General features: G+C 43.2%; 1 protein-coding gene across 1 annotated transcript in view; it reads left to right on the forward strand.

Moving 5' to 3' along the window:
• The first annotated feature begins 939 nt into the window (after positions 1-939).
• slc12a2 (solute carrier family 12 member 2) overlaps positions 940-27906 on the forward strand; it is a 52819-nt gene continuing 25852 nt past the window's right edge. The window contains exons 1-13 of the mRNA XM_034546541.1: positions 940-1524; positions 16271-16390; positions 17649-17724; positions 18833-18928; positions 21077-21216; positions 21499-21609; positions 21821-21929; positions 22553-22677; positions 22939-23023; positions 23128-23288; positions 23482-23589; positions 24024-24147; positions 24512-24613. Of these exons, the coding sequence (XP_034402432.1) occupies positions 940-1524; positions 16271-16390; positions 17649-17724; positions 18833-18928; positions 21077-21216; positions 21499-21609; positions 21821-21929; positions 22553-22677; positions 22939-23023; positions 23128-23288; positions 23482-23589; positions 24024-24147; positions 24512-24613 (1942 nt within the window). The remainder of the gene's footprint in view (positions 1525-16270; positions 16391-17648; positions 17725-18832; positions 18929-21076; positions 21217-21498; positions 21610-21820; positions 21930-22552; positions 22678-22938; positions 23024-23127; positions 23289-23481; positions 23590-24023; positions 24148-24511; positions 24614-27906) is intronic.

Raw genomic sequence — 27906 nt, forward strand, 5'->3', positions numbered from 1 at the left:
GGTTTGAGTCACACATGTTACGTGTTCTCTGCTGTAGAGGTGAACATCTGTGCAGAGGCCTGGGGCACAGGTGGGGGGAACCAATCACACTACCATACTCTGTGTTGTAATCCGTCCTCAAACTAAAGCCTGTCAGTGAAAAACACCACGTTATTAGGTGTTTAGACCCCACAGTTTGGCAGAAAACACCCCAAACTTGTCACAGCCTACCCCCTTCTGCTTCTGAAGCCATATAGGAAGTTTGCAGAGGCGAGAGAGAGACAGCACGCACGCACGCACGCACGCACGCACGCACGCACGCACGCACGCACGCATTGGTAGGCCTGTTGGTGCAGTTTCACCCCCTCCCCTCATCGTCCCTCCTATCGACGTTCCCTCCAGCCTATTAACGTCACGCATACTGTTTGGGTAATGACATGTCTTCTCGCGACACTTCGCACCCTTTGAGGGGAAAGAAAGAGACGCGATAGATGACATCTCGCGAGGCAGCCCACCCTTTAATGATGCCGACTGCAGTGTGTATAATAGCAGCGAGGGCAGCGAGGGGAGTCTAGGAGGAGCTGCAGCAAGGTCGACGACAGCATCCCACTCCGAGCGACAGAAAGACCGGGGCTGGACGGGCATTAGTCCAGTGGCCGAGCGAGTGAAAGCTACCGGGAGAATCTTTTGGATTTACTGCCGCGGAAGAAGGAGTGGGAGAGTGGCTAAAAGTTTCCAGCCTGTAGCCTCATGTTCCGAGGCAGCTAACGAGCTACTCCCGCTCTCCGAACCTCTCTGAGCCGGCAGAGCAGCGTGCTCTTCCCGGTAAATAGAAAGACGGTTGCGCGTTAGTCACGGGGCGACTCCCGGGCTCCCACGCGCCCTGCTGTTAGTTTGTGGGCCACAACGTGTTAGTTTTTTTGACGCACACCGTTTCTACGCTTTTGTGTTTTTTGTGCCATGTCAGCGCCATCCTCCACACCCTCCGCCTCGGCAGAGAGCGCCGCGACAGATTATGATTTTCTAACCCCAGACGCGGGGCCGAAGCCGCCCGGTCCTACCCCCAGCCAGAGCCGGTTCCAGGTGGACATTGTGGCCGAGGCAGCGGGCGCCACCGAAGATAAGTCCCCGAGCTCCGACGCCTCCACCACCGTCCCATCCAGCGACGCGGCCACTCCCGCCGCTCCTCCACAGGGTCCGGATGCGAATCCTGGTGTCGGCGGCGGAGAGGAAGCCAAAGGCCGGTTTCGCGTTGTGAACTTCGCGGATCCGAGCGAAGCGGAGAGCCCGGCCTCTCCGGAGGCGCCGGGTGAGGGGCTGCAGAACGGGGACACTGTGATGAGCGAGAGCAGCTTGCATTCATCCACGGGGGGCCAGCATCACTATCATTACGACACTCACACCCACACCTATTACATGAGGACTTTTGGCCACAACACCATCGATGCCGTGCCCAACATCGATTTTTACCGGCAGACAGCAGCGCCACTGGGGGACAAACTCATCAGACCCACCCTGTCGGAGCTGCACGACGAGCTGGACAAGGTAAGCCCCCACACCGACTGGGCCGGGCATGGCGCATTATGACGGTTAATAAAAACTTCTTTATTTATGAGTGATGCGCATCATGACGTCCAGAGGACTGAATGAAATGAAGTGCTCCCATCCTGAAAGTACTACAGACCCCGTCGTTACATTTCCAGGTCATGTCTCGTGCACACATTGGCAGTCTGTGCACATGTACAGATGGCAATAACACGTGCTTTTCCTTGAACGCTCCTTCTAGGTCACAGCAACATGTGACCTCAAACATTAGCCTGCTTCACTCCTGCTTTTGTGTGGCATTTACATATTTACCTTAAGACGGAAGAGGAAGTGTCATCAGAATGAGTGCAGCTGATGTGTTTATGGCGCTGTCCTTTTGTGTACTCCATGAACACTCAGCTTTGAGCCAGCTGTAAGGATCTGACTGATAACTAATTTATGTATGTTCCATGGGAGTGCATTAGTGAGGTCCAACCTCCACAGCGCTGTCTGTCGGCAATCTAGTTCATCCTAAATGTGATGGATGTGGTTGAGTTCAGGGACAAACCATCTCTTTGTGGAGCTGACTTTGCATGAGGCCTCTGGTATGTCGAAACTTCCCCAAACTGTTACTACAAAGTTTAAAGAACTCCGTTGTCTAAAATATCATTACACGCCTGAGCATTAGGCCTTCACTTCAGTGGAACTAGGGAACCTAGGCCACAGCAGCCACCCAGCCAAAAGTACTGGATGTACACATACTTTTGGCCATATAGCGCAAGCGGTGACCTTCTTCCACCAAACTTATTTTGAAATCTATCCAAAATTCCTGTTTGTACGACAAAAGCACACGCTCTTCATCTTATCCGTCAGTGACTCAGTCTGGCATCCACCGGTTTAAATGTCCCATCTTACAATGGATTTAAGAGTAGCTTCTGCTGCAGTGTGCACCTGACCCTGAGTTGCCTTTTAATTGTCAAGGTTACATTTTGATAAGCATCAAAGTGACTGTTGGCAGGAGTAGCCCGGCTAATCCACCACAGCCCTGATGGATTTGCACTGGTTACTCACTCCAGGAATAGAGAGCTATTCCAAAGTCTGCACTGTAAACATCTCGACTATGAATAGAAGACATTCATGAAATGCATTACGTAGGCTGTAGCACGCAAACTAATAACAAAAAAAACTTCTATCCCCAAGTGCCCTTTCTGAATTAGAGATAAAGTTCTTTGATGCAGCTCAAGCAGATAATTCTGATAAATCTGGATAACGGCATGAATCAGAGGGGCTTTGTGGATGTTGCTGCTTTTTTTATTTTACATAAATGAACGTCTTTGACGAATCCTTTAAATTTAGTTAAGGAGTTGATGTGAGGGGGGAATTTTACAATATCAATTTAGTTAAAAAGGACACTTACTAAAGGACCTTGTTGGCATTAGTTCGTACTTATCAGCTGAAATATCGAACCACCATTGGTGTGTTTATTAAATTATATTTATTGATGATGGATTTCTATCAGTCACTATATATACTCCACATTGTATTTATTAGAATACGTAGATGCTTTGGAAAGTAATCCCGTTTGACTATCACTTTTATTTGTGTGTCAGTTCAGAGGTAGCTTCCACACTTGTTTGGCTTAGCTTAGCACCAACATGGTTAGCCTAGCTCCATCAAAGCATACTGTTTGTGGGTATCCAACGTCAGTACTTTTTTGGGTATCCGGTGCACAGAGTATAAAAGAACAACCTGAAAGCTGGTCCAGAGTGGTATTTGTATGAGTTCTTGTTCAGCAGCTTGTGTTTAGACACCAACAATTCAGAACTGGCTTCTTTTGTTTGCCTTCGTTGAAAAAAGGTATTTTGAAAACTTGAAAATCATGTTCTTATTTCTGTTAGGAAGGTATTACAAAGGGTTGGACTTGATCGCCATATTTCACCACCGTAGCATTAGCGTTAGCCCTCAGCCGTCGGTGGCCTGTCTTGTTTGTTTTCTTGTCAACAAGGTTCCAGAGCAAAGTGAAGATTTTGGAAGAGATACTTGATTTACTCAAGTAGCGATGAACCCAATACTTTGCTTTTACTTTATCAAAATAGTGAGCTGAAATATCAGGCTGTTCAAGAGAAGGCCATCATGTGGAATTCCATGTTTACATTCCAGAGTGAGTCAGTTGTTGATCAGAAATAAAAATGTCTGATGCCAGAACAGATTTTCAATAGACTTTCCAGAAATCTACTATAAAAAAAGAGCCAGTGGTAGAAGGTTTCATCCATATTGCCCAAACCTATTTCATACAGAGTAAAATGTCCTTTCTGTCTCAGTTTATCATATCATAAATATCAAAATCCAATAAATGTATGTAAATAGGAGGAAAAAAAGCGGCGCAGCTCTCCAAACCAACCAGACCACCATCATTTGTTCCTACCAGTTTGCACCGCTGAACACTGAAACAAAAAACAAAGAACCTTTTGTGTTTAAAGATGCTGCACCTAAAGGATATGTGGTGACTAGGTCTCAATTAATGATGTCTGTTTATTTCTGTTACGTTTGCTTTATGCCACATGATACATTTGTAAAAGGACTAACACGCAGCAGTCTCTCTCTGTAGAAAGACATTTACTGCCCCGAGCCAGTCTGTTACTACTGGAAATGGTGTGACCATTTAGCCCACTGATACACAGGATGTGATGTTACACCTGATGGGTGACTGGGTGATGCACGCTGTTGCTGTATCCAAATAACTCGGTAAGTCTTCGTCCTGGAACAAGTTTGATCTTGAGATGTGAAGGTCAAGGACAACATCAGTCTGCTCCACAGCTTTTGATATATATTTTTTTTTTATGCGCACGATGCAGTCAACCCAGCACTGTAGGAGGCATGGAGCAGGGTTCAGCTTATTTATTGGGGCTAGTAGACACACAAAAACAAGTTGGAACAAACACAGTTGTCACAACCTGAGACTGAAACCCAAACCTGGCCTTTCCCCGATATCTACTGTACTTATTTTAATTTCAATTATTGAGATAATCGTGAATATAGTCTATCATGGCAGAAGTGAGAAATGCAGCCTGACTTCATGAAATTCAGGAATAATCCTTTAAGAAAGAACTGACTTGCACAATGTTGCTATTTTTTTATTTATTTTTGTTTATCATAAACTTTATGATAACCTTATCTTTGTTTTTCACTAAACATTATTAAATGTATAAAAGTTTGTCAGGTCAGTTTGCATAGCTTGGCTTCTCGGGTCAAGTAAGGGTCTCTAATTAGGCAGTCGGGTCTTGAAGACGGGTATTAGCTGGGTTCTGGATCGACATGAGGCTCTCCACTGTGTCATCGACATTAGCAGGATGCTTCTCGTCCAGGATCACTTCCTGCGTCCATTCGCATAGTCTAATGAAAAAATGGTGAAAAGCAATCGCATTTCCAGCTGATGAGCGTCCTCAAGTAGTTTGTGATGAAAAGCTGGTCTCATTCTTTTTCTCAAGGTTGTGAAAGAGGGCTCCTATTGTGTTCCACAGTCAGAATACATCGGGTCTTTATGGCAAGTACGTAGTTCGGTATCGGGAGTCGAGTCGGTTTCATCACCACTGAATTACAGCTGCTAGCAGATGCTTGCGGCCGACTGCTACACGGTGGGATTTAATTAGCCGCCGTCGCTGGCTCACGTTCATAGAGGCAGCACTGTTAGGCTTTTGAGGCAGGGAAATGGCTTTTGGGCTATGAAATTGGGGGGAGTGGCTGTGGTGGTTTGAAGGTCGAGGTGACCCTGGTATCCGCTCTAATGGGGAGAGATTTCCCCCTCTTTGCGCCGCACATCCAGATCGAACTGTGCAATGGAAATTCCACTGTACCAATTGACTGTCCATGGACTTTTTTTCACAGCGATCAATGAGTCGGTCAGTGCTGTCAGGGCAGTTAAAAGACAGAGTGCCGCTGCATTTCCCCGAAGGCCGACAAACACTTCTTCAGGTTCTTCATGTCCCCCCCTACAGGGGCAGAGACGTGAGAGCCACAAGAAGAAAAGTTAGCTTATTTGGTGGGATGGGCCACTACAAGCGGGGATGGGCCGGAGTGTCTCACTGCCCGTCCTATAGTGTAACTGGCCCTGGATCAGGCAGCAATGTGCTGCAGGTCTATATTGACCCGTCAAAAGGGGGAACGGGACAGGGCAGATTTATTCTGTCCGGAGCGGCCACGCAGAAACACGCTGCGCTTAAATATTGATGCCGCCCTCGGTGTGGCAGCTGAAGCGGCGCTCTGCTGTTGTCATTTCTGGTTACTTTGTTCAGCAATGTCAACCCCTCCCTCCCAGCGGTCCATCGTTTCCTTTGTATCTATTCAGTCATTTCAACATCATCTTCAATTACATCGAGGCTTGAACTGAAGAAATCACCCAAATTGTACATCTCCTGGCTTTATTAATTCTGCTCGTCAATTCAAATCGGTTGACTTTATTTTAATTCAGGAACTGACAAATACAGCACAGATCCATCATATACAATAACATATTCACATGCAAAGCGAGGACATTGAGTACATACTCAAGAGGGGGAGACTGCTATGGGAGATCATCACATGGCACTTCATTGTGAATTGGAAAATTCTGCACTGTGGCAGGAAGTTCAGTATCTCTACCAGAGAGCAGAAGCTGGCAGCAGCAACTGTAACACTATTACCGGTACTTTGTCGATAGGTCCTGTCTACTCGACTCTGGAAAGCAGCCATTGTTTCTGGGTGCTCAGAATAAAAATTACAATTTAAAAAAAACTTCCGTGTGAAGTGCATGCAAGCTCAGACGTCTTTCATTCATCCTGCGGTCAGGTATCACACACGCTGCACCAATCAGAACAATGTCTCCCTGTATGGAACTATACTAAAGTCTCCAAGTTAGGTTTCCATTCATTTTTTATTTGCTTCTTTGATCCACGTTGACTCACTCTACGCTGTGTGTGTCATTCACGGACCTCGTGGGATGGGATGTGGGTTACTCTTAACTACATCACTGACGTTCGCAGTAATTAGCTGTGTTAGAGTTCATTAGTTTTGATCTGAATTAGTTTCTGTCTGACAATGAGGTCAAGCTGTACTGAATGTTGTTTTTACATCCAAAGTCTACTATTTCAAAAACTAATACAAGCCTTGGGATAAACCTGAACTCCTTTTTTATTTTTATTGCTTTCAAAAAAATTCTGTCTATTACAGGATAAATTGTAAGTAGTCCTGAAACTCGGGTACATTTTCTTTTACTGCTATTGAAAGATTTCAAAGGATTCCCATTCAGTCAGCCCAAGTATCTGATTCTCAGATGAGCTGTAAAAACATTTATTCTCAGATGAGCTGTAGATGCACCTCTACTTTCAACTGTCATACTTACTATTAGCTAAGTCCAGTGGCGGCTGGTGGAATTTATTTTTGGTAGGGCCATCCAATCAATTTCAAAAGTATCAAACACGCATTTCTACTCGTCATTAGCGCAGCCCGGTGAAAATGTGCGTCATTTGCAACTATTCATTGCGGGACCTCATCGTTTTGGCCCCAGCGCAGCTGAGACGGGTGGAGCGCACGTACAGAAAAAGTATGTATATATATATATATATATATAAATATAATTTAAAAAAAAAGGCCCTGTGGCCCTCTATTGGCCACTGACAAAGTCACACATGACTTGTATTAGTCTATTCAGGATGTTCTCTGCTGCCTTACAACCTTAACAAATACAAGTTGTACTGCTGAACATGTCCTGACACGTGTGTGTGATTTCAATAAAGGTAATTTCTCATGAAATTCGAGTTTTGGCTTGGCTCTTACACCCCATGAATGTTGGCGTTTGTGAAATTTAAAGGTAAAAAATGAGACAAAACTGAGAGAAAAAAAAAGGTGCCAGCTGCTCGGCGTACATGTTGCCCGACAAACGGTGAGGTACAGCTGTTGAGTTTTCCGGCTCTTTACAGGAGATGTTGTGAGCTCTTGCACAATGGATGCGTTTGTCTGCGTGTTGCGTGTCCCCACACCCCCTGTTTCTACACTGCTCCCCCTTCTCTTTGTTTTGCTGCACAGATTGTACACAGAAACAGGAAGCAAAGGACGCCCTGGGCTTCTGGTGTGGCCTTTGACAGGAGAGGGAGTCCTTTTGTCTCAGCTAGGGCTGATGGCCTTACAGCTGTTGTAACACACACACACACGCTGTTTGGCAACAGCTCGTGAACCTCTGTGTGGGTTAGTGTGCTTTTTGGACCTAGCCTCCTTCTTACCCTTACATCCAAGTGCGTCACACTGGACCTAATGTCAGAAATAGCGCAGCAACCCCACCCCCCTCCATTTGTACCAGCTCACATGTACCGTAATTAAACTGGGAGTACATCGTTTGTTTCCCTCCCCCAACCTTACAATGAGGTAAAGTCTACAAATTGAATTTTCAGCGAAGAAGCAAAGTGTTACCGCCATAGACCAAACATGCAACTCCTCAATCCCAGTAAATTACAATATTACTGATGAGAAAATAAACTGACTTGAAAAGGAAATGAAAAACACTCAGGAACTATCCCATGCTTTTAACTTAAAACGTTTTAGACAAGGTTATCTACATCTACTAGAGTTGGGAGCCTTGCTCAAGGAAACCTCAGTGGTGATGAGGGAGGGGCTAATGAAAATAAGTAAGTTTTGTTTAATACTATAGTGACCAGATGGACTACATATCTCCAAACTGTTAAGGGTTCCCTTGACCATCATCTTTCCCGTCTGGATTAGAAGCGGCAGTCCAGAATGTCCGGATAACTTGTTGGAACCTGGAGAACCTCGCCGACGTAAAGCAGCTTAGCTGACTTGTGGAATGCAGCTTATTGCTTCACGCTGCTAAGAACATGAGAATTTGTAGAAACTCTGAGCTCAGTTTGCCGTTGACCCCGGGATGTCACGAAACAACGTCCAAGTCGCAGCTTGAAGGGACAAGCTGTACGTCCCTCCATGTGTGGGCCAGTGGTGAGTCCAGAGATCCCTGGTTAGACTGTATCTGTTAATTGTGTCAGTGCTTCAAACATAGCAGTCGGTGTAAGGTGCAGTGAAAGGGGATCAGCTCCTGTCGGATGCACTCCACTCTGCAAACACTCTGCTTGTATTGACTAAACTAAACAAGCCAGGGATTACAAATAATGGTTGGCCTGAGGCCAGTATAAAAGGCACTAGTCCAGTCGACTCAGGAGCCGACTGGACTAGTGATGAGAAATTAATAAAACCTAGAACATTTAGCCCACATTAATGTTTCGTCGTCTAACCAGGTAAGGGACCTTAATGTCTGCATACATGCTAGCCTATTATTCCACAGCAACAATGTATCAAAAACAAGGGGAAGCTGTCGGTACAGAGCCACACAGGCTATGCTACGGCCCTTTAGGAGGGTTTCAGTGGAAAACCTTGAGTTCCTTTTCACAAGTCTGTTTCAGTGCTAAACATTTGATGTATGCGAGATCCAAATGAAACATCTGGAAAACGTTGGGTTACAATAATATTATCCAACATGGAAACTCACAGAAAATTCCCTCCTCTGGAATGTTGTCCCCTTCTAAGAACACAACAGCAACGACCTTCATGATCACGTTTCCTGTTGTCTGCGGCCCGCGCTGCACGGACAGACCGACAGACCGTCCGCTCCCAGCACTGCTAAACTCAGCACTTCTCAAAAGCACATGTGCTATTTCCACTTTGGGGCTCAGTTGGTCTCAGTGTGGGGGGGAGGGGAGAGTGTGGGGGGAAAGAGTGTGGGGGGGGGAGAGAGGGAGGTGGGCAATGTTGACATCCCTTTCTCACATGATAGCACCCCCTCCCGTGGCATGACTGTGATACTGGAAGAAAAACAAAAATACGGCAAGAAAAAGCCAAACAACTGTCGAGGCAATAGAACCCACTGCGTTCCACACGACTTGCTGGGACAAACGTTGAACCGTCGACATAAAAATGATGATAATAGTAATAATACTTATTTATTTACATATAGCACAATTCATGCACACTATGTAGCTCAAAGTGCTGTACAGTTAACAATAAATACAAATGGAAAACCTTCCTTCTACAGATGCATTAATGTAAAGTGGTAGGAAGAAAGCATGCATTCTGCAACTAAAAGAAATGTCCGGATGAATAAAAACTAGAAAACAAAAAATCACGTAAGACAGATGTGGGACTCTGCAACGCACAAAGTGCTGTTAAAATCAACGTTTTTAAGTGATGGTTGTCAACAGAGGCTGCTTCTCTAGCTTTTCGGTCAGCTGTTCCAGTTTGGGAGCATAAAGGTGTATTAATCAAAGTAAAGAGTGCCTCGGAACAATCAAAGTAGCAACAATTGCTCAAATGTGTAGTCTTCACTTATTCTGTTATTCTCAGAAAGTTTTTGATTTTTTAAATCCGAAGTTTGCCTGTTTTTAAACTGCTTTATTCGGGCAAACTACTCTGAGCAAAAGAAGCCATCGCACAAGGTTTTTAGAAAGATGTCTTTGCTCCCCATAGTTAGGTATTCAGAACCATATTCTATGTGTACCAAAGTCTGTGTATCGTACTGCCATTAGCATCAAAAGCTTTCCAAATGTCTCTCCACTAAATAATTTAAATGCACAGTAAAAGACGGTGTACATTTTAAGAAGCATTCTTCCCTTTGTTTAAGTTAGCCTCTCCTCTAAAAAGGGGAATGAGTGTTTTCTCTGTCCTTCAATTACCTGCACATAAAAGGCAAGGTTCCCAGCTCCTAATTATCCACCTTGAACTTGGACAATGAGAGCGTTTGTCTGTATTTACTCGCCACATGTCTGCAGAGCTGAGGGGCACATGTTGTTTGGAAGGAAGCCGTTTGACGAACCAGTCAAGAATGTTTGGAGGTCAACTTCCTGTAAGCGCATTCGTAGCATCATGGAAAATCCTTTTACGTATACGTGTTTACAAGCTGCCACATGTGTGCTCATGTGTACACATGCGAGCCCAGCAGAATGTGCCCACAGCCCGCGCATGGGAAAAGTTCAGCTTCTACAAACCACAGGAGCAAATGTGGCCGTGGTAATGGTAACTTTAATACAATCTGATATTGCGGTTTAACTTGATGCTTTTGGCTTGGCGGTCTGACATCGTCACATCCCTACTTTCATTACAGGGCCAATCCCCCACTCGGACTCACCAGCTAAAGCCATGCACTGTAGATGCATGCTGAAACCAATAAGGGGCCCATCTCTGCTCCCAGTGCCAAACGCATGCCCCATTCCACCCCAGACTAGAAACCGATCCCCGTTCCCAAACCTCCCTCTGCATCCAGGTCCACTCCCAGATGCTGCTATCTTGTCGAGCAACAGAGCCCCTCACTGTTTTCCCGGTGCCTCACTCGTCGCCTCTTCCCCTCTCACGCCAGAGTCAAACGGTAACTCGACACAATCCATAAACAGAAGTCTCTGCAGTGTCGGGCCGGGCCATTTTGGTTCTATCAACAGGCCTCAGTGGGCTACAGGGAATCCAACTCTGGGAGAGTTTCAGTGCAGTAAAAGAATAATGAAGTGAGTGGTGGGAGGTTTTTTCAAACAATGGTGAGATGTCTGAGATGGTGGACATCTGATCGTTCCTCTGTCACTGACAGTCACACAGGGAGGACGGGGGACTGAAATAGGTATCTGAGAACCCATCAGCATCCGCCTGGCTCTAAAGATGCTTACCACTGCAATGTAAACCAATCCGTACATCGGACACAGTGTACCAAGGGACGATTGAGATATTAACAAATATTCAAAGTCTAGCAAACTATCCCAACAGCCCACAGAAGCTGCAACTCTGATTGCACTTCAAAAGCCAAACCAAGTTTTCACAGATAAACATAAACTGTCTAATTATTTTATAACAGTAGATCATCATCATTAAAAACTAACATTGGCAACATTTAATTAAAGCAAATATTTAAATAATGCAATTGATTTCCTTTTTATTTTTTAAACAAATAATTGCTATAGCTAAGAATAACAAAGTAAAAGGTAATTTAGATTTTGTTTACAGTTTATAAAGATTGAGATATTATATATTTATATAAATATTTTGTTGTACCGGTGATGTAAAAATATAGTGTGCCTGTATGTATTATTTTTCCACCCAACAATCGATCAGGAATCACGATCAATTGTATATAATATTATTTTCCATCCTAAGCTGCAACCACAGTGTTTGGTATTTTTGCTTCATCAATAACTTAAACAATGAATCAATTATTAAAATAGTTGATGTCTAACTTTTATCAAGTGAAAGCTCTTAAGCACTACATGTGATGTTTTGCTGTAGGTGCTCTCACTTTTACTGGGCTTCCCGAAAATGATCTGTGTGCTCTTCCCCCCCCACCCCCATAGTTTTTTTTTTTTTTTAAGGCTCCTCGCTTTAAATGTGGGTGTATATAACCTCGAGCGTGTGTTTTTTATTTCCGAAATGTTTAACTCTTATACAAGCCAACATAATACTCTTCTCGGGAAAACCTAAGTGGCTGCGGTGATGTCTGTTTTTCCGTTTTAATGGGGGTGTAGCGGGCAGCTCCAGCCTCACCAACATAACAGGAGCCTTATTTGTTCTTTGATTAGGTGTGTTGGGTCAGTCCTGATAATTCATGATTATTCATTAGTGCGTAGTCAGCAGAACATGCCAGCATTTCCAGGAAATGTTCTGTCCTTCCTTGACATGTTGTCAAGTCGCACAGGATGTGTCGTAGGACTTAAAGTTGCTCAAAACCTCACTTGACTTTGAGACCGTCTTTGTCCAAGGTTAAAGTTTGTGAAATCCAATTGCCTCGTTGGGTTTTATTGGCAACGATGAGCGTGCAAGTCGCGGCACAGTTTGCACTGGCGTGCTCAGCTCTCGATGCGCTGTCTTTGTTGTGCAAAGCCAGCCTTTGTGTCGCTTCAGCCATGTAGATGATGATCGCCGGCTCATCCTGTGTCGTCTGCACTGTGCTCTCAGCAGCACCAGATACAGTTATCGGGTCGAGTCAGAATCTCTACTTGATACCTGCTCGCTGGTGTTGCACAAGAAGAATGCCAAAGCAGTGGAGCCGACTTCAACAGCGGATGGCTCCAACCTGTTCCCAACACGGAGCAAGCACGTGAACTCGGAAACAAGTTGTCCGAATTGTCCTCCCCTGAAATGTAATCCTTTTAGTGTCTGCTGAGGTAGGAAGACATAATCTTAACAAATCAGGACCTTCTCCACTAGTCAGCGTCCCAGAGGGATGGGATGGTGGGGACTAATGCATGTACCTCATGTATTCTGTAAAATACACCCTAACGCACGAATGCACAACATTTCCACAACAGATACCCACCTTGAATGACTCCTAAAAAAAGTTATCTACTTCAACTGAGTTTGTCAAGCATGTTTGCTTAATGCTCGCAAATGCGTCATTAATTAATTTGATTTCTTCATGCCATTCAGTTATTCAAGAACTTAAAAAAAAATGCATTTAATTGTTGTTCAGTATTTAAATTATTGCCAATCATTTATTCCAACATCCAGTGCTTGATGATACTCAATGAGGTTCAATATTGAGCCGTAATTGGAACCTGCACTGCCAGTAGAGCAAGATGTTGGGTATCCCACTTCCACACTAGCTTCTGCTCCCCTTCCTCACCAATAGTTTTTCTTAATGTATCATTCTGAGACTAAATCAAATGAATGCTTCATGCTAATAAAAGTCCCCAGATAGTTTCGTCAGCAAAGAAATGCCTTTCTCTCATAACATTGCAGCTATATCAGGAACCCACGGTTACTTAAATGTTGAAGAAATGATTGCGACATCTTTGTTTGGTTTTGTAAGTTCTGATTTCAGTTGTTTCCTCTTAAACTGAGTCCCCTAACATTTCCTTCTGACTTTTGAGAAGACTGATGAATAAAAACCCTTAGAGAGGAAAGAAAGGGTCCAAGGCCAGTTGGGACAGAACCTGACGTGGAGAGAAAAGCTGGCTCCCTACAGCCTGTCGAGCTGCCATGGCCAGATTGCGGCAGTGTTGCTGAGTCATTGAGGAGACACGGGCAGGGTGTTCATGTTGACAGATGGCCCAGGTGAAGTGATGAGTGATGCTCAAGCCCTCCCTCCCACGGCTCAGGGGATTTATTACATCTATGTATGCGGCAATTGTAACAGAGCCTCTGTGCTGGGATGTTCATTCCCATTTGTTTTCATGTTTCCTCTCTCCATCTTACATGGACTTTGGCCAGGTTTCCATTCAAATCTATCGCAGATATTTAGGAGTTGGTTTGTGGAGATAAGCAGCAGGTAGCACCCATTTTGCTGGGAAAAGCATTTAACATTAGGGAAGAATAGGAGGCAACAAGATGATGTCATTGAAGGAACATTTGTCGAACCTCGAACGGAAAAAACCCACAATGGACAAAACACATTTAGCTTTTGTCCGTCAACTTTTCCACCTCAGCCAAGATGGAATTTCTTTTACGCAATATTTTATGATTATTCTTTTTCTGTTTTGCCATATTCAGTTTTTTGCAAGCACAAATTGGAAATGGGTGCCAGCCCACCTTTTTGAGAAGTGTAACATTTTGGTTTCGTTATGAAAATGTGGCAGGCCAAAATTAATCTGACATTAATATGCATCAATGAAAAGTGTCAATTTGTACAATTAGTCAGTGTTTGCTACCATTAGGATATGGACATTATTGTCATCAGTCGACATGGATCCTGAGGGCATGCGCACATCAGTGCAGATCAATGGACCGCTCAGCAGACCAGAACTATATAACCACACTTCCTCTCCACTGCTGTAAAATGACACTGTGCTTCCACTGGATCCATAACCCCAAGGTCATCCATATCCAAAGAAAACTGTCTGACTATGAAACGACACCAATATAATAAAGGGACATTTACTAATTTTGAGTGCAAGTCCTACATTCACAGAATATCAAACCTAGAAGTAACCCTTTTGACCGGCCTAAGAAGAGTCTGCCAGTTTTTGTCACTAATATCCTTCAGGGTTTTGATGACCTTCTCTAGAAAAAGATAGATAAGGAGCTTTCCGTAAATGCTTTCATGTTCCCCAAAAGATCTAGTAAGCTGGCTTATTTTACATAATACAAAGTTTTGTAGATTGGGTACTTTTAAGATATCATCCGAACTAGCCCAGTATCAAAACTTCTCCAATCAAACAATACCGGCAATTTATCCTTTTTGTGCCAAGCATTGCAGGCATTGGAAATTAATGCAATGTGTGATTGGCTCATTTTTGCTGATTGTCTGCCTGTACAAGGGAGCTAATGGTGGTTAGCAGTCAGGGAACGGTGCTAATGGCGTCAATAACCTCAATAGTGCTGACAAAGCTAACCGTTGCATTTAAAATGCCTGAAGAATGGGAGGGTTTGAGAAACCAAATGCTCTCAATGTGTTTTGGTGAGAAACACTGGCTTTAGTTTGTTGAGGAGAAAACTCCACAGAACCTCCTGTACAATTAGCAGTGCGTTTGCATTGTCCCCAAGGATGAGCGACAATTGGTTTTGGCGGCCCAATGGCCTTCCCTTAACCCCAACTTAAAGAAAGAATATTACATAATATCATCAACCGATTACCTTGAGATTTGAGAAACACAATCGTGGTCATCGTCGGATAAAACAAATTGTGTTAAACATTCTTTTTTCTTTCAAAGAGAGCCTCTAAGGACGGCAACATGGTCTGTTCTTTTGTTGAAACCCTCACTTCTATTGTGACTTACAATAAGCACAGCAGCAGGCTAATTAAATGACCCATAACATTATGCCATGGAAATGATGGGAATGACTCACTTTTGGTCCTCTGCTTGTAAAGGAAGTCGGACTTGTTCAGAAGTCATGCTGTTAGGCTTATTTTTATCTGACACCTTTTTGTATGCGCAATCTTCCTGGTCAGCGGGGGGGAGAGAATGCTGTGAAAGTGCCAGAATAAGATTGGTGTGCAGACGTCCTGGGTTCGTCCTGAGCTTGTTACGAGTGCTGTAAATGCAGGAAAGGCGGTATGCTGTAAACCCAAAGTCCCGTCATTGTCTGTGCTCAGGAGGGAGGCTTCCTGTGTTTGAACATCTAGTAGTAACACAAGGACGAACATGCTCCGTCACTCAGTCTGGTTTTTAAATAGTCGGTGTCTGTCGCACAGTGGGTTTCCTCGCATTCACATTACACAATTATTTTTGCTTCCTAATTTCTATTTGTCATTTTGTGGCGTTTATTGAAAGTAGCTTTTTACTTCTTTTTTTTTTCTTCTTTTTTTTTAAAAGGGCATTCTTTTGAGCGCTACACAGGGCAGTCTTTATTCTGTGACAAGGTCAGATTCTAACCTTGAAAGTGGTGTTTTTCCCCACAGCCTGTACAGTGAAACCAAACTCTGAACCAGCCCTCGTGTGACTTGCAGTCCAAATGATTGATGTTTCAGTTGGAAAAATGCAGCGGGTCATTTCTACAATTTGTATTTCATTTAGAATTTATGTTCACTTGTACTTGATTTTTGAAATGATTGGTCTATTCAGGAGATATTAAGACAGAAAAGGGAAGTGAGTTTTGGGGCTGAGTTGCATGATTGACATTGGTCCCATCATACTCTACAATTGGGATTGCTTCCTGTCCAGCCACACATTAGATTCACCCCCTTGGACCAGATTCCAATGCTCTGGCTCTTTTGCCCCCATGAGTCATAATGCGTTTCACCAGCGAGGTAGTCAATGGCAACAGCAGTGTCTTCTCCAAACCGAAACATGATTCTATGTTTTTTGTTGTGTTTTTTTAGGAGCCCTTTGAGGATGGATTTGCCAACGGGGATGAGCTCACCACGCCCGAGGAGGCCGCTGCTAAGGAAGCAGCCGACTCCAAAGGAGTGGTCAAGTTTGGCTGGGTTAAGGGGGTGCTGGTGAGTTACTTTCAGAATGCAATGATTTCTCTCAAACCATGCTTTTCTTTGTCGTCATTAAATATTTTCTATTTCAACATATCGAGACCTAATAACCATCCAAAGGTCTCTCCTTATACTGTGAGTTATTTGCTAATGTAAAACTTAGCTCAGTAGCCAGTGTAAGATGACACAACTGATTACAGAATATTTTCAATAAAAACTTAAACAAAATGTTACTTTAGGTTATTCCTACTGAAAGAGAAATAGTTTAGCCGTTTGTCCACTTTACCAACAGTTCCAGTTGAACCTAATGAAGTGGATCACAGGTAATAAGTGTGCCACTCTTATCATTTGAACTGTAGGTGCAAGTAGACGACTCTGTTGATGATTTTTGATCATGAGTGTGAACGACTTACTCCCTTAATGAAGAAGATACTCCCAAAATGCTGAGCTATGTGAGCACTATGAGGTCTGGATATTATCACCCTCCTTTTATTTTGACATGAGAAGTACTTACTTCCCCTCTAATACAAACCTGGCACTAAGCCTGGTTTCTCTTGGTTTATAAAGGCTTTTATTAAGGAGTGGAGGATGTTTTGAATCCAATTCCTGTAGTTTGGTTCAGACATGATTTTGTTTCCATTCCTTTTCTATTTCATTTTTTTACGAGTGTGGTTCCAACATCAAGAAAAAAGGGGACAAGTCAGGTCAATAATAATCGATGTTGTGATAAAGATTATTTGTGGCAACATAATTCTGATATTTTGACTTTTCACATGAAGAAGATACTCCCAAAATGCTGAGCTATGTGAACATAGAAATTCAGAATTGACCTCTTAAATTGTCAATGTTGGTGTTGGCCCTAATGAAGTCTAAAAGGAGGTTGGATCAATGCTGCAGCACAATGAAGTCACCTTCACACACACAAGGTGGTGCATTGCATCAGCATCGGTGCATCTTTACCCTGAACTGTGGGAGTGAACTCGGAACAAATACCAAAAAAAATCTGCATTGAGACAAATTGGTACTGGCCACTATTCCACCTTTTCCTCTCACCGGTTTGCTGTTTTTCACAACGGACAACGACCTTACAGGACATCTAGGTGGTGGATGAGTTGTATGGAGGGCAGCTGCCTCTCACTGACATGAGCCACGTGCAGCTTCAAGTTCATCCAGATATTATTAATATCGAATGATGGTGGGAACCTTCGTTGGTAAAAAGCCAGCAGTCGCCATCACCTCGTGCACTGACAGTAACCGCCCCTCCTCTCTGCAGGTCCGCTGCATGCTGAACATTTGGGGTGTGATGCTCTTCATCCGTATGTCATGGATTGTGGGTCAGGCTGGAATTGGTAAGCAGAGATCACCTCTGACAACTCTATCACCTGTTTTTAGAATCCTCTTCAGCGGCTCCATGTTCTATCGGTCTAGAGACGAAGCAGACACTTACCACTGGACATTTTGTTATTTCCCTAAGAGCCTTTGCATCATTTCCAAAAAGCACGCCAACATCATATAAACGGTTATGCAATCTTGAACCTAAGGCAACTAAACAAATTCATAAAGGTTGTTCTGTTCAATTTTATTTGGTAAACTCGCCTCAGAGGGCTTTACAATTTGTACACCTACATCATCCTCTGTCCCGGGACCTTAAATCGGATCAGGAACATGAAAGAATGCTTTTTGAAGTATGTACATATATAAAATCTATATAGCTCTCCTATCTGCATGGAAATATACCGCTAGAGAGAAATGAGAAAAGATGTTTGTTAGTTGGGTCAATAAATGACTCTGTGTTGCTTTGAATTCTTGAGGAAAGATTTTCCCTGTTTTTCCTGCCTGCCTTCAATGAGGAAGAAAAAAAGTTATCTTTAGGAATTCAAGGTAATACGGTGTAATAGATATACAACCGTTCCTTTTCTGGCCCATTTCTCCTCCTTTTACTCATTTTGATAGTCCCCCTTCTTGCTGATGTTAACCCAGGCTACAGAGAATCAGTCGGTGGGTCGGCAGCCCGTTTGATGCACAGCCAATGTTTAACTTTGATGTGACAAAGGCTGCACGTATCTGACAAATTCAAATGTTGCCATGCTGAAGAGTTAGCGAGCCGGTGAGACACGCAGCCCGTATTTATTGACATTCTGCTGCTCGCTGGGCGGACATTTCTGACCCTGTGTTCAACACTCCGTGTCAGTTATTTTCTCTCTTCACACGCAACTCAACTGTCCCTGAACACCCCCCCCCCCCATTGATGTGAAATATCACCACCAAGTGACACGTGGCCATCTTCACTGCAGTAGCTCGCGTTCGGGGACACGCCGTTACTTTTCACGGAGAGTTTTTGGAAGGCCGGCTAGAAAACTGTTAACAGTGTTGCACATTCTTTTCATTCAAGCAATTCATAAAGGTCATACTGTGATTTGCCCCTTTTTTCTCCTTCTTTTTCCCCCTTCTCTACAGCTCTTGCCTGTTTGATCGTTGGCATGGCCACTGTAGTGACGACCATCACCGGCCTCTCCACATCGGCCATCGCCACCAACGGATTTGTACGAGGAGGTACGCATCGCTTTCATATAAAAACACCAGTGACTGACTTTAAGCTCTCCCTACTGCTTGGTTTGAAACCAGGTGTGGTTTCAACCAGCATGGGCAGCGGTCACTCACCCATCACAGTGGAGCATTGTCTGTGCAGCTGAAAGACATGTTAAACACTCCCAGCTGTCCGTTATTGGGGTTCCAGATTGCAACACAAAACAAAGAACAGACGATTCCTTTCATCTCTGTTGGAACAAGCTGCAACAAACTTAACTTGAGATCTACAGATTAGCTTTATCTGAGGTGTTTTTATGGTGAAGTCACTAGGGATCAGAGGACAGAACGTTCCTGGTGTTCGAGTACTGATGAGATCATGGACTGAGAATCTCAAGCCTGGGATTCTGATTTGACTAATAATAATACATGTGTTTGAGGGTTTGCCAGGCAGTATATACATCTGAGAAAGTTATTGTGCCATTTTTTAAATTTGTTATTCTCTATCTTGACAATTGAGGTGAATAGTAGAATTACCCTGGTCCCTCTGCAAAGTAATCTACCAGCGTTTGCAACTTGCACGCATTTACTGGCCAACGCTACCTTGTTTTGATGCAGTGATCAATGAAGAAGAGCCGTGTTACTTATACTGCATGATGCTGGCTCCTTTAACTCACTCGTGTACCATGTTGGCGCCCAATTGCGACTATCTTTCCTGCCATTATCACATTTCAGGGAAGGCCTGCATGCACAGTGACTTTAATTTAATTAAAATGTTTTTTTATGTTATGAAGCCGATAAAAGGGGATTTGGAGTAGAAGTGTCCGATTTGAACTGAGCTTTTGATTTCGACCGAAGTCAAATTGGGATCGGCGACTCCCGGTACAATGGGTTTCTCCTCTTGCGTCTGTTCAAATATGAATATGGCTTCAATGGGTAGTTTGGATTTGTTCTGAACAATTGTGGTATGGGTTACTCACTAGTAATCATTACATAATGACTGGGGTCCTTTTGATCAGATATGCATTAGCCCTTGGGGACTTGTCAGATCAAATGGAGCTCTATTTGTGCATGGGGACGTCAAACTAATTATTCAACATCAGTCTACCAATGACAACCATCTACTCTATAGATCCTCTTGGTAACGCTGAGCTCTTTGTTGCAGGCATGTAGCGAGAGACGCTCTTTGGAACAGTTGATTGGCAGTGTGACATGTGATCCGAGAGCTAAAGTAACCTCGATGTGGCGCATGCCTTGGAGACCTCTCCCAACTGGTGGTTTTGGTGTTCTTTAACACATCACTCACTGAGGGGATAGTGCATAACTGGCCATTGATAATTGTGCTAATGGGAGCCTCGGATGGCCCTTTTTAGCCCACACAACAGACGAGTCTGAGGAGTGTGTAAGGAGATGAATCAGGCTCTAACTATGGTCAACTCACTGGGAACTGATCTTAGAAGAGGGATATTGAGTAGGCCTGTCATGATGATCATGTAATCTACTTATTGTATGATGATACGTGACCTCTATAATTTTAGGTTATCGTCTTATCATACGATATATGGACATGACATTCACGCTTTTTTTATGTGATTGTCTCTCTTATTGTACGATATATGGACATGACATTCACGCTTTTTTTATGTGATTGTCTCTCTTATTGTACGATATATGGACATGACATTGACGCTTTTTTTATGTGATTGTCTCTCTTATTGTACGATATATGGACATGACATTGACGCTTTTTTTACGTGATTGTCTTGTTGTACGATATATGGACATGGTGTTGACCATTTTCCCGTTAGCGGCTTATCGTACGATATATTAACATTTGCACTGGACATTTTGTTAATGGAGTCCATTTTAGATATAGTTTTGGTAGTGTGGTTTTATTTGATGTATGTTTCATTTTATTACGGATATGTTCATAATTTTCTCTCAATCCAATATCTTAAGTGTTTAGAAGTGTATTGCTCTTTGAAAGGATGAACTTGCATTGTCATGCCATTATATTATCATGTCAGTGGCCTAAAATGGTAAATGATATTGTTTATTACAATTATTTCTGGGACAATAAACAATAGTTTACTGCCAATAATACAATACAATATAGCCTATAATAATGAACAGTTAACTTTTACTAACGCCTTGTCCATTACCTTCTATTTCCAGGTGGAGCATATTACTTGATTTCGAGGAGTCTCGGCCCAGAGTTTGGAGGTTCTATTGGTCTGATCTTTGCCTTTGCCAATGCAGTGGCTGTAGCCATGTATGTGGTGGGCTTTGCCGAAACTGTTGTGGGTCTTCTTGCCGTAAGTCTCTTTGTACCTCATGGTGCTTTCAGGCAGTTAGTTAGACTGTAGACAAACTGCAGGAATAATAAAAGAAAGCAAAATCTGTCTGTTCAAATGGTCACGTGACTTTTGTGTAAAGACAGACTTACAATTTGTAGTTGTCAGTGGATGTTGAGTGGATGATATGCTGCAGTCTGCCCTGGTCCTCCCAGTGGCTGCAGTGTACCAGATGCTGATGGAGGAGCAGCGGATGGACTCAATTTATATAACTATTTAACAACTCCTTGCATTGTCTCTTAGGGTGCAGATGCACTTATGACGGATGAACTCAATGACATCCGTATCATCGGCACCATCACAGTAATCCTTCTCCTGGGCATCTCCTTGGCAGGAATGGAATGGGAGGCCAAGGTAGGAGCCGGATCCCTTCTCCGATACACAGCTAACACAAACTGCCTAGAAGCCAGAAGTGCTCAAGTCTAAGCCTCTGATGAAAATTCAGGCTTTAAGAAAACCCCTGTCAGACTCCGGACCCGCAGACACACAATTGTTGATTCATACATTGGTTTAAGAGATCTGCTGTGACTATTTTCATTAATTGGTCCATTTTCTCCCCTTACAGGCCCAGATATTCTTGCTGATCGTTCTCATCGCAGCCATCATCAACTACTTCATCGGAACTTTCATTCCTCTCAAGTCAAAGGAATCTATGGGCTACTTTGGCTATGACGGTACGACCATACGCCCATTTCTCAAGTGAATCTTCTTTTAACGCATAATTAACATCTGTACCACCTCATGATAGGGCTGTCCTCCACCAAAGACATTCGTAGTTGACTCACACTTTGAGATATTTTAGTGGACTAATCGATTTACTTGCTTTAATCAGATTTGTCCACAAAGGAACACAAAAGGGCCACACTGCAGATGTGTTCATATGTTTCTTGGCAATAACTCATTCATCATAAAGAAAAGAATGAAATTGACTAAAGCTTTGTTAATACTCTTGCTTGCTCCGAACATGAAGCGGTGGTACTCTAGCCACAAACTGACTCCTATATACTTTGATCCAAAAGCAAATTGGCCTTCTTTGTAAAATCCCTGACATGTAAATCGTGTACTATTTGGGATTGCGTGCACCAAGTTACAAAAATTGCCATGACGTCTAAGTATGAATTTAAGTACGTCCTAAGATTAATCCACTAAAGAAATCGTAGTCTTCTAAGACCAAAACAACCGATTAGTAGACTAATGGACAAAGAGGGAGCCATATCCATTACCCTGCTGAGGGCTGTTGGCTTTAGGACTTTGTCAGCTGCCGTTTGGGTGTTTAAAACTCCTATTCCCCTGTCAGGTACAATCATGTGGGAAAACATGGGCCCTGACTTCCGGGACGAGACGTTCTTCTCTGTCTTTGCCATCTTCTTCCCTGCCGCCACTGGTATTCTGGCTGGAGCCAACATTTCAGGAGACCTTGCTGTAAGTCTACTTTAATCATGACTGTGGCCCTAGAGGGGCTTTATCCTGATGTCCTAGATTTGACTAAAGCTGTCAAACCAAGCAAACTCTACAGTCTGTAGAAAATAGTGAAAACAGTGACACAGTGAGCTGGTGATCTTCAGTGTGGCAGTCGGAGGATTGATGACATCACCTAAAAGCCCTTTATTGATGAGGATTAAAAGGTTTGTGATGGATGGATGGCTTGTTATCTTGAGTCTGAGTTGTGGTTGTTTGTTGCAGGACCCACAGCTGGCCATTCCCAGAGGAACCCTGCTGGCCATATTGATCACAGGAATAGTCTACCTGGGTGTTGCTGTTTCGACAGGTGCAGTGCTTTTCATGTTTTTATGACGCACATTCTGCGTCGCTCCGTAGAAGTGAATTGCATGTCTTGCCAACATTTTCACGAGTGTCCTCGTTTCACACCAGGTTCCTGTATTGTGAGAGATGCCAGCGGGAACGTGAACGACACAGTCAGTTCTCAGTTCATGATGAACTGCACCGACGCCGCCTGCAAATTCGGCTACGACTTCTCCACGTGCAGGAGCGACAAAGACAGCTGCCAGTACGGACTGCAGAACGACTTCAATGTAAGAAGCAGCTCCATCGCGAGATGAGGTCTGAAGGTTATTGGGGACCTTTTGATGCAAGTTCAGAACATGCATTTTATGATGCAGCCCCGTGTTGCATAATGACAAATGATCCTTGGAATTCTTTCATAGACAGAGGTCGAAGTAACATAAGTGTTCAAACCCCCACATTTGCCTTTGCTCTTTGGTTCAGGTGATGAGCATGGTTTCTGGTTTCGGGCCAATCATCACCGCTGGAATCTTCTCTGCCACTCTGTCCTCAGCGCTGGCCTCTTTAGTCAGTGCTCCTAAAGTGTTTCAGGTAAGAAGCGACCGAAACGGCATCAAGGTACCAAACGAATTGCATTAATAACCAGTGAGCAGTTTTGAATTGTAGGTACATTTGTAATTTTTGTTATCAACTTAAACTATCATGGTACTTGATGATTTCCATTTCCACTTGGGCTGTATGTTGGCAAGAATATGGCGATATAAATATGTATCATGACACGGGGGTTACAATCCAACATTTTCCTATTTATTCTTTATAATTAAAGGAAAAATGTCATAGTATGAAGATCAAACTGCTGTGTGCATACAATCTGAGTAAAAGAAACTAACCTCCAACATCATAGCACTACTTGTGCAACCTGAGCATGTAAACTATTCATTAAAGATTAATAAAGTCTCGTAAAACGTAATACTGTGATACTCAGGTGTATAGATATTTTCTGAGCCTCCCCCAATTGTCCACAGGCTTTATGTAAGGACAACATCTACCCCGGCCTGGGCATGTTCGCCAAAGGCTACGGCAAGAACAACGAGCCCCTGCGAGGCTACATCCTGACCTTCGGCATCGCCCTGGCCTTCATCCTCATCGGTACGGCTGCACACACCGCTCACTTGTATGAACTCACAATAAACACAACGTAAGCAAGACTAAATGCTTTGAGGCTGCAGTATTCATTGAAAAAAAATCATAATAGTAATGGGATTCTTGCAGATATGTAAGGTCACAGTACTTTCCAAGAAGTTACCTGGAAAGATTAATGTAATTCAGTACCAACTATAGAGAATATCAAGACAGTGTTCAATTGGGGCATTCCCAATTAATTAAATACATTTGTACAAAAATGACAGGTACATTTAGATCCTATTTTTGCTCTTGCGGAAAGGCGTAGAGGACGTGACATTTGAGTTCCGGCCCACTCTAAGTTTACTGTTTTTCTGTTTTCTTCTTGCAGCGCAGTTGAACGTAATTGCCCCCATCATCTCCAACTTCTTTTTGGCGTCCTATGCCTTGATCAACTTTTCTGTGTTCCACGCCTCACTGGCTAACTCACCAGGTAAGAATTCAAATGTGCTAGATCCAGAAGTTCAGGCTACAGAGGAACTTATTATAAGAGACGTGCCTTGTCTAATTGGGAAAACGAGCGTCTCATCAGCCACCATGACAGAGTCACGGGTCATACCCTGTTTAATGGGGTCTGGGGTTTCAGAAGGAATTACTTTGAGGCTCTCTGCAGCTCAGGACACATCTAACTGCTCTAAAAGCTTAAGACTAGAACTCACAAGACAGTTCCCATTATAAGCCCCTTTCATGACTTATGTGGACATCAGCCGGAGGAACTGCATGTGAGAAAGCACCATCATGGCTCCGTTGGACCGGACATTAAACAGACTTTACCTCGACAGCTTCCCGGTACAAAGTCAGTGTTCTATCAACACGTGTGAATAGAGCTGCTCATTGTCCAGAGAATTCCTAGCAGGCGTTTCTATCATGCGGCCATTTCCGCAAAGGAAACTGGAATCTGGGACTCTCGTCAGTACGAGCAGACGCCGAAATAATCGGACAAATTCAAGAAACGGCAGACTCGACTTGACTGTTCACTATGATCATTAGTTAACACCTTTTATTCAATAGATGCACCTGCTACCAGGCTGTGACAGCATCCCCGGTTTTAGACCTTCTGGCCAACCTCAGGGCTGAAGATTGACGTGGATTCAGTCAGCGAGCCGGTCCAGTGGCTGTGATCATTCCATTGAAATCAAGAGCTGCGGTTTTCAAATCTAGTGGTTTAAAATGCTGGTGGGAGCTGGTAACCAATGGTTACAAAGTGCAATGTGGTACCATATATGGTATTATATATTTATAGAGTCTTTATCAAAATTCTGATTTTGAAGATAAAAAAATGCTGACAAAATAAGACACTTACTTGCTCCTTAACCCTCCATTTTATCAAATATTTAAAAAAGGTAATTCTTGATACATAATCCTTGTACAGAGTTAAATACAGTAGTTTGAGAGCAAAATAATGACAGTTTGTGAAAAAGTAGCTTTCCAATGAATGGTTATGTATTTTCTGAACCGAGTAGTCCCTCCATCCTTGTTACTGTAATTGTGGCTATGCAGTCTAGCGTAATATGTTGATCATAGCACTGAGATTTCACATCATCTTCTGTTAGTCATATCTTTATGAAAAATGTACCAAGATGATGTTTCCCATATGCTTCAACCACTGTATTGTTGCATTGTGTGGGTCACTGTTACTGCCAGTCCTTTGGTGCGGTGGGTAATGATTATGAGTGGCCTTTTTAAATGTAGACTACATCATTTGACCGTTTGAATGATGAATGCATCAACACAGTTGACCAGGAGCTGTAACTCTTCTGTAGCACCGCACAAAGATATCTGAACGTGTCAGCAGCTTTTTCAGGAGGTGATGTTGTACAGCTAACCTGTGTTTTCTATTATTTGTTCTTAGAGGGTAACTTCTGTATTTTTCATCCTATTTTCCCTCATGTTTTTGTGTCCTAAGCGACCAACGAGTACAACATTTTCTTTTTAAATGGTTCAGTATTGAAGGAGAACGTTGCAGCCGCTAGACGAGCTGCGAAGGCAACTGAGCAGAGTCCGTGAGATGAGACGTCCACTAATGGCGTTTGTTTTTGGCCACCGACAGGCTCAGATTGTTACTGTGAGTCTCTGACCAACATTATGGAAATAACGCTCCAGAGAAATGGAACCTTATCGTCTGGCTCAAAGAGACATCTCATTGTGAGATCTGAATATCAGGTCCTGCTCTACAGAGCATTCTTCCTCCGTTGTCTCCCGGCAACACGACACCGTACCAGATCTCACAAGGAGACCCTTTCCCTAACGTGACCCGACACTGGTTATTATAACAATCGGTGGCAGAAACGAGCACTTTTAGTGGACGTACATTGAAGGTGGCAATTTTTCCCGATATTATTACATAAGGTTCTGGACCAATTCCAGAAAATGTTGTCCCTATTAAACAGACACAAAAGCTTGGGTAATGGGGTCCTGGTTAAACACCAAGGTTACCATTTAAAGAAGGAGTTCACCAACAGAAAAGCGACCTCCAGTAGTTACCTTCGTTGCGGATTTGTTTTTTTCTTCGTCCGGGTTTTGAGATGTCCGTTTCTTCCTCCAATCCAATGGAATTCAGTTTAATGCATATAGGATTGGAAAACAACTTTCCAGAACCAGAGTTTCTCTTTCTTAATAGCAAAGAGGAATGTACAAAACATGGATGTAACATTAGCAGGCGGTTGAAAGGAGTAGCTTTGTTCCATCAAGTCACTTGACCAAAAGCCCAAAATGGAATTTTGCTGTTGTGTTGTTGATGTGCTCTCTGTGAGCCGGGATCACCGGGGATCATGTGAGCGATTAGAAGCACGGGGATGTAATGCGCTCCATAATTGTTAATGGACTGTGTGTTTGCATTCCCAACAAGACCTTGTTGGAATCTCCCAGCTTTATGTATATCATATAAATACTTAAAGTATTCATTAAAATAATAGTAATGAATCAGGACCAGCAGTATTTAGATCAATTGCTGGTGAAACAACAGATGTGCAGGTTACATCCTCTGCTTCTGTAGCTCCTGCTCGTCAACATTAATGATGGCATGACTTGAAGCTGCTTCTGGTCTCAAAGAAGCAGATCTTAAAGAAACGGAGTGCAAGTTATTCATATATTTAGTTACTTGGAAATATTGAAAGCTACATTCAGTAAGGGATCAGAAATAATTGTGTTGGATAAGGGTCTTCAATACTAGATTTAGATTATATAAAATGCTATTAAACCCTACCCTTAATTAAACTGTTGGGCCTCGTATAAGAACCACTCAAACACAGATTAGATCTTAAATGGATGTCAATGTTCTTGCATGCGGTCAAATGTTTCTGGAGGGAGATTGGGAGAATCGGGGTGGAAGAGGAAATCTTGGACTCGGATATATAACTGTCTGTATAGTTTGATACCAATGTAGGCGGGTGAGATAATTAAAATATTTTTTGAGTTTGGGCGAGCTGGCCGTTCTGACTGTAGCTGAATGAAATGCATACAACAGCTTCTTTCTATTGAGTACTGTGCTTTTTCCCCCTTCAATACCAAAGCTCTAGCAGAACTCCAGGTACAGATTCTCAGTCTGCTTCTCACTCCTCCATGCAGGTCATATAATTACAAGGACGTAAATGGTACATGACTGAATTAGAGGCCAGCAGTAATACACACAAATTAGAGGCCGGCAGTAATACTGGGATGTATGTTACTGCCTCTACAACCTCAAACTATTACATCCCCCATTTGGTGTCCTGGCCTCTTCAGGGC

Source organism: Cyclopterus lumpus, chromosome 12 (genome assembly GCF_009769545.1).
Source record: "Cyclopterus lumpus isolate fCycLum1 chromosome 12, fCycLum1.pri, whole genome shotgun sequence".
In the NCBI taxonomy this organism is placed as follows: Eukaryota; Metazoa; Chordata; class Actinopteri; order Perciformes; family Cyclopteridae; genus Cyclopterus; species Cyclopterus lumpus.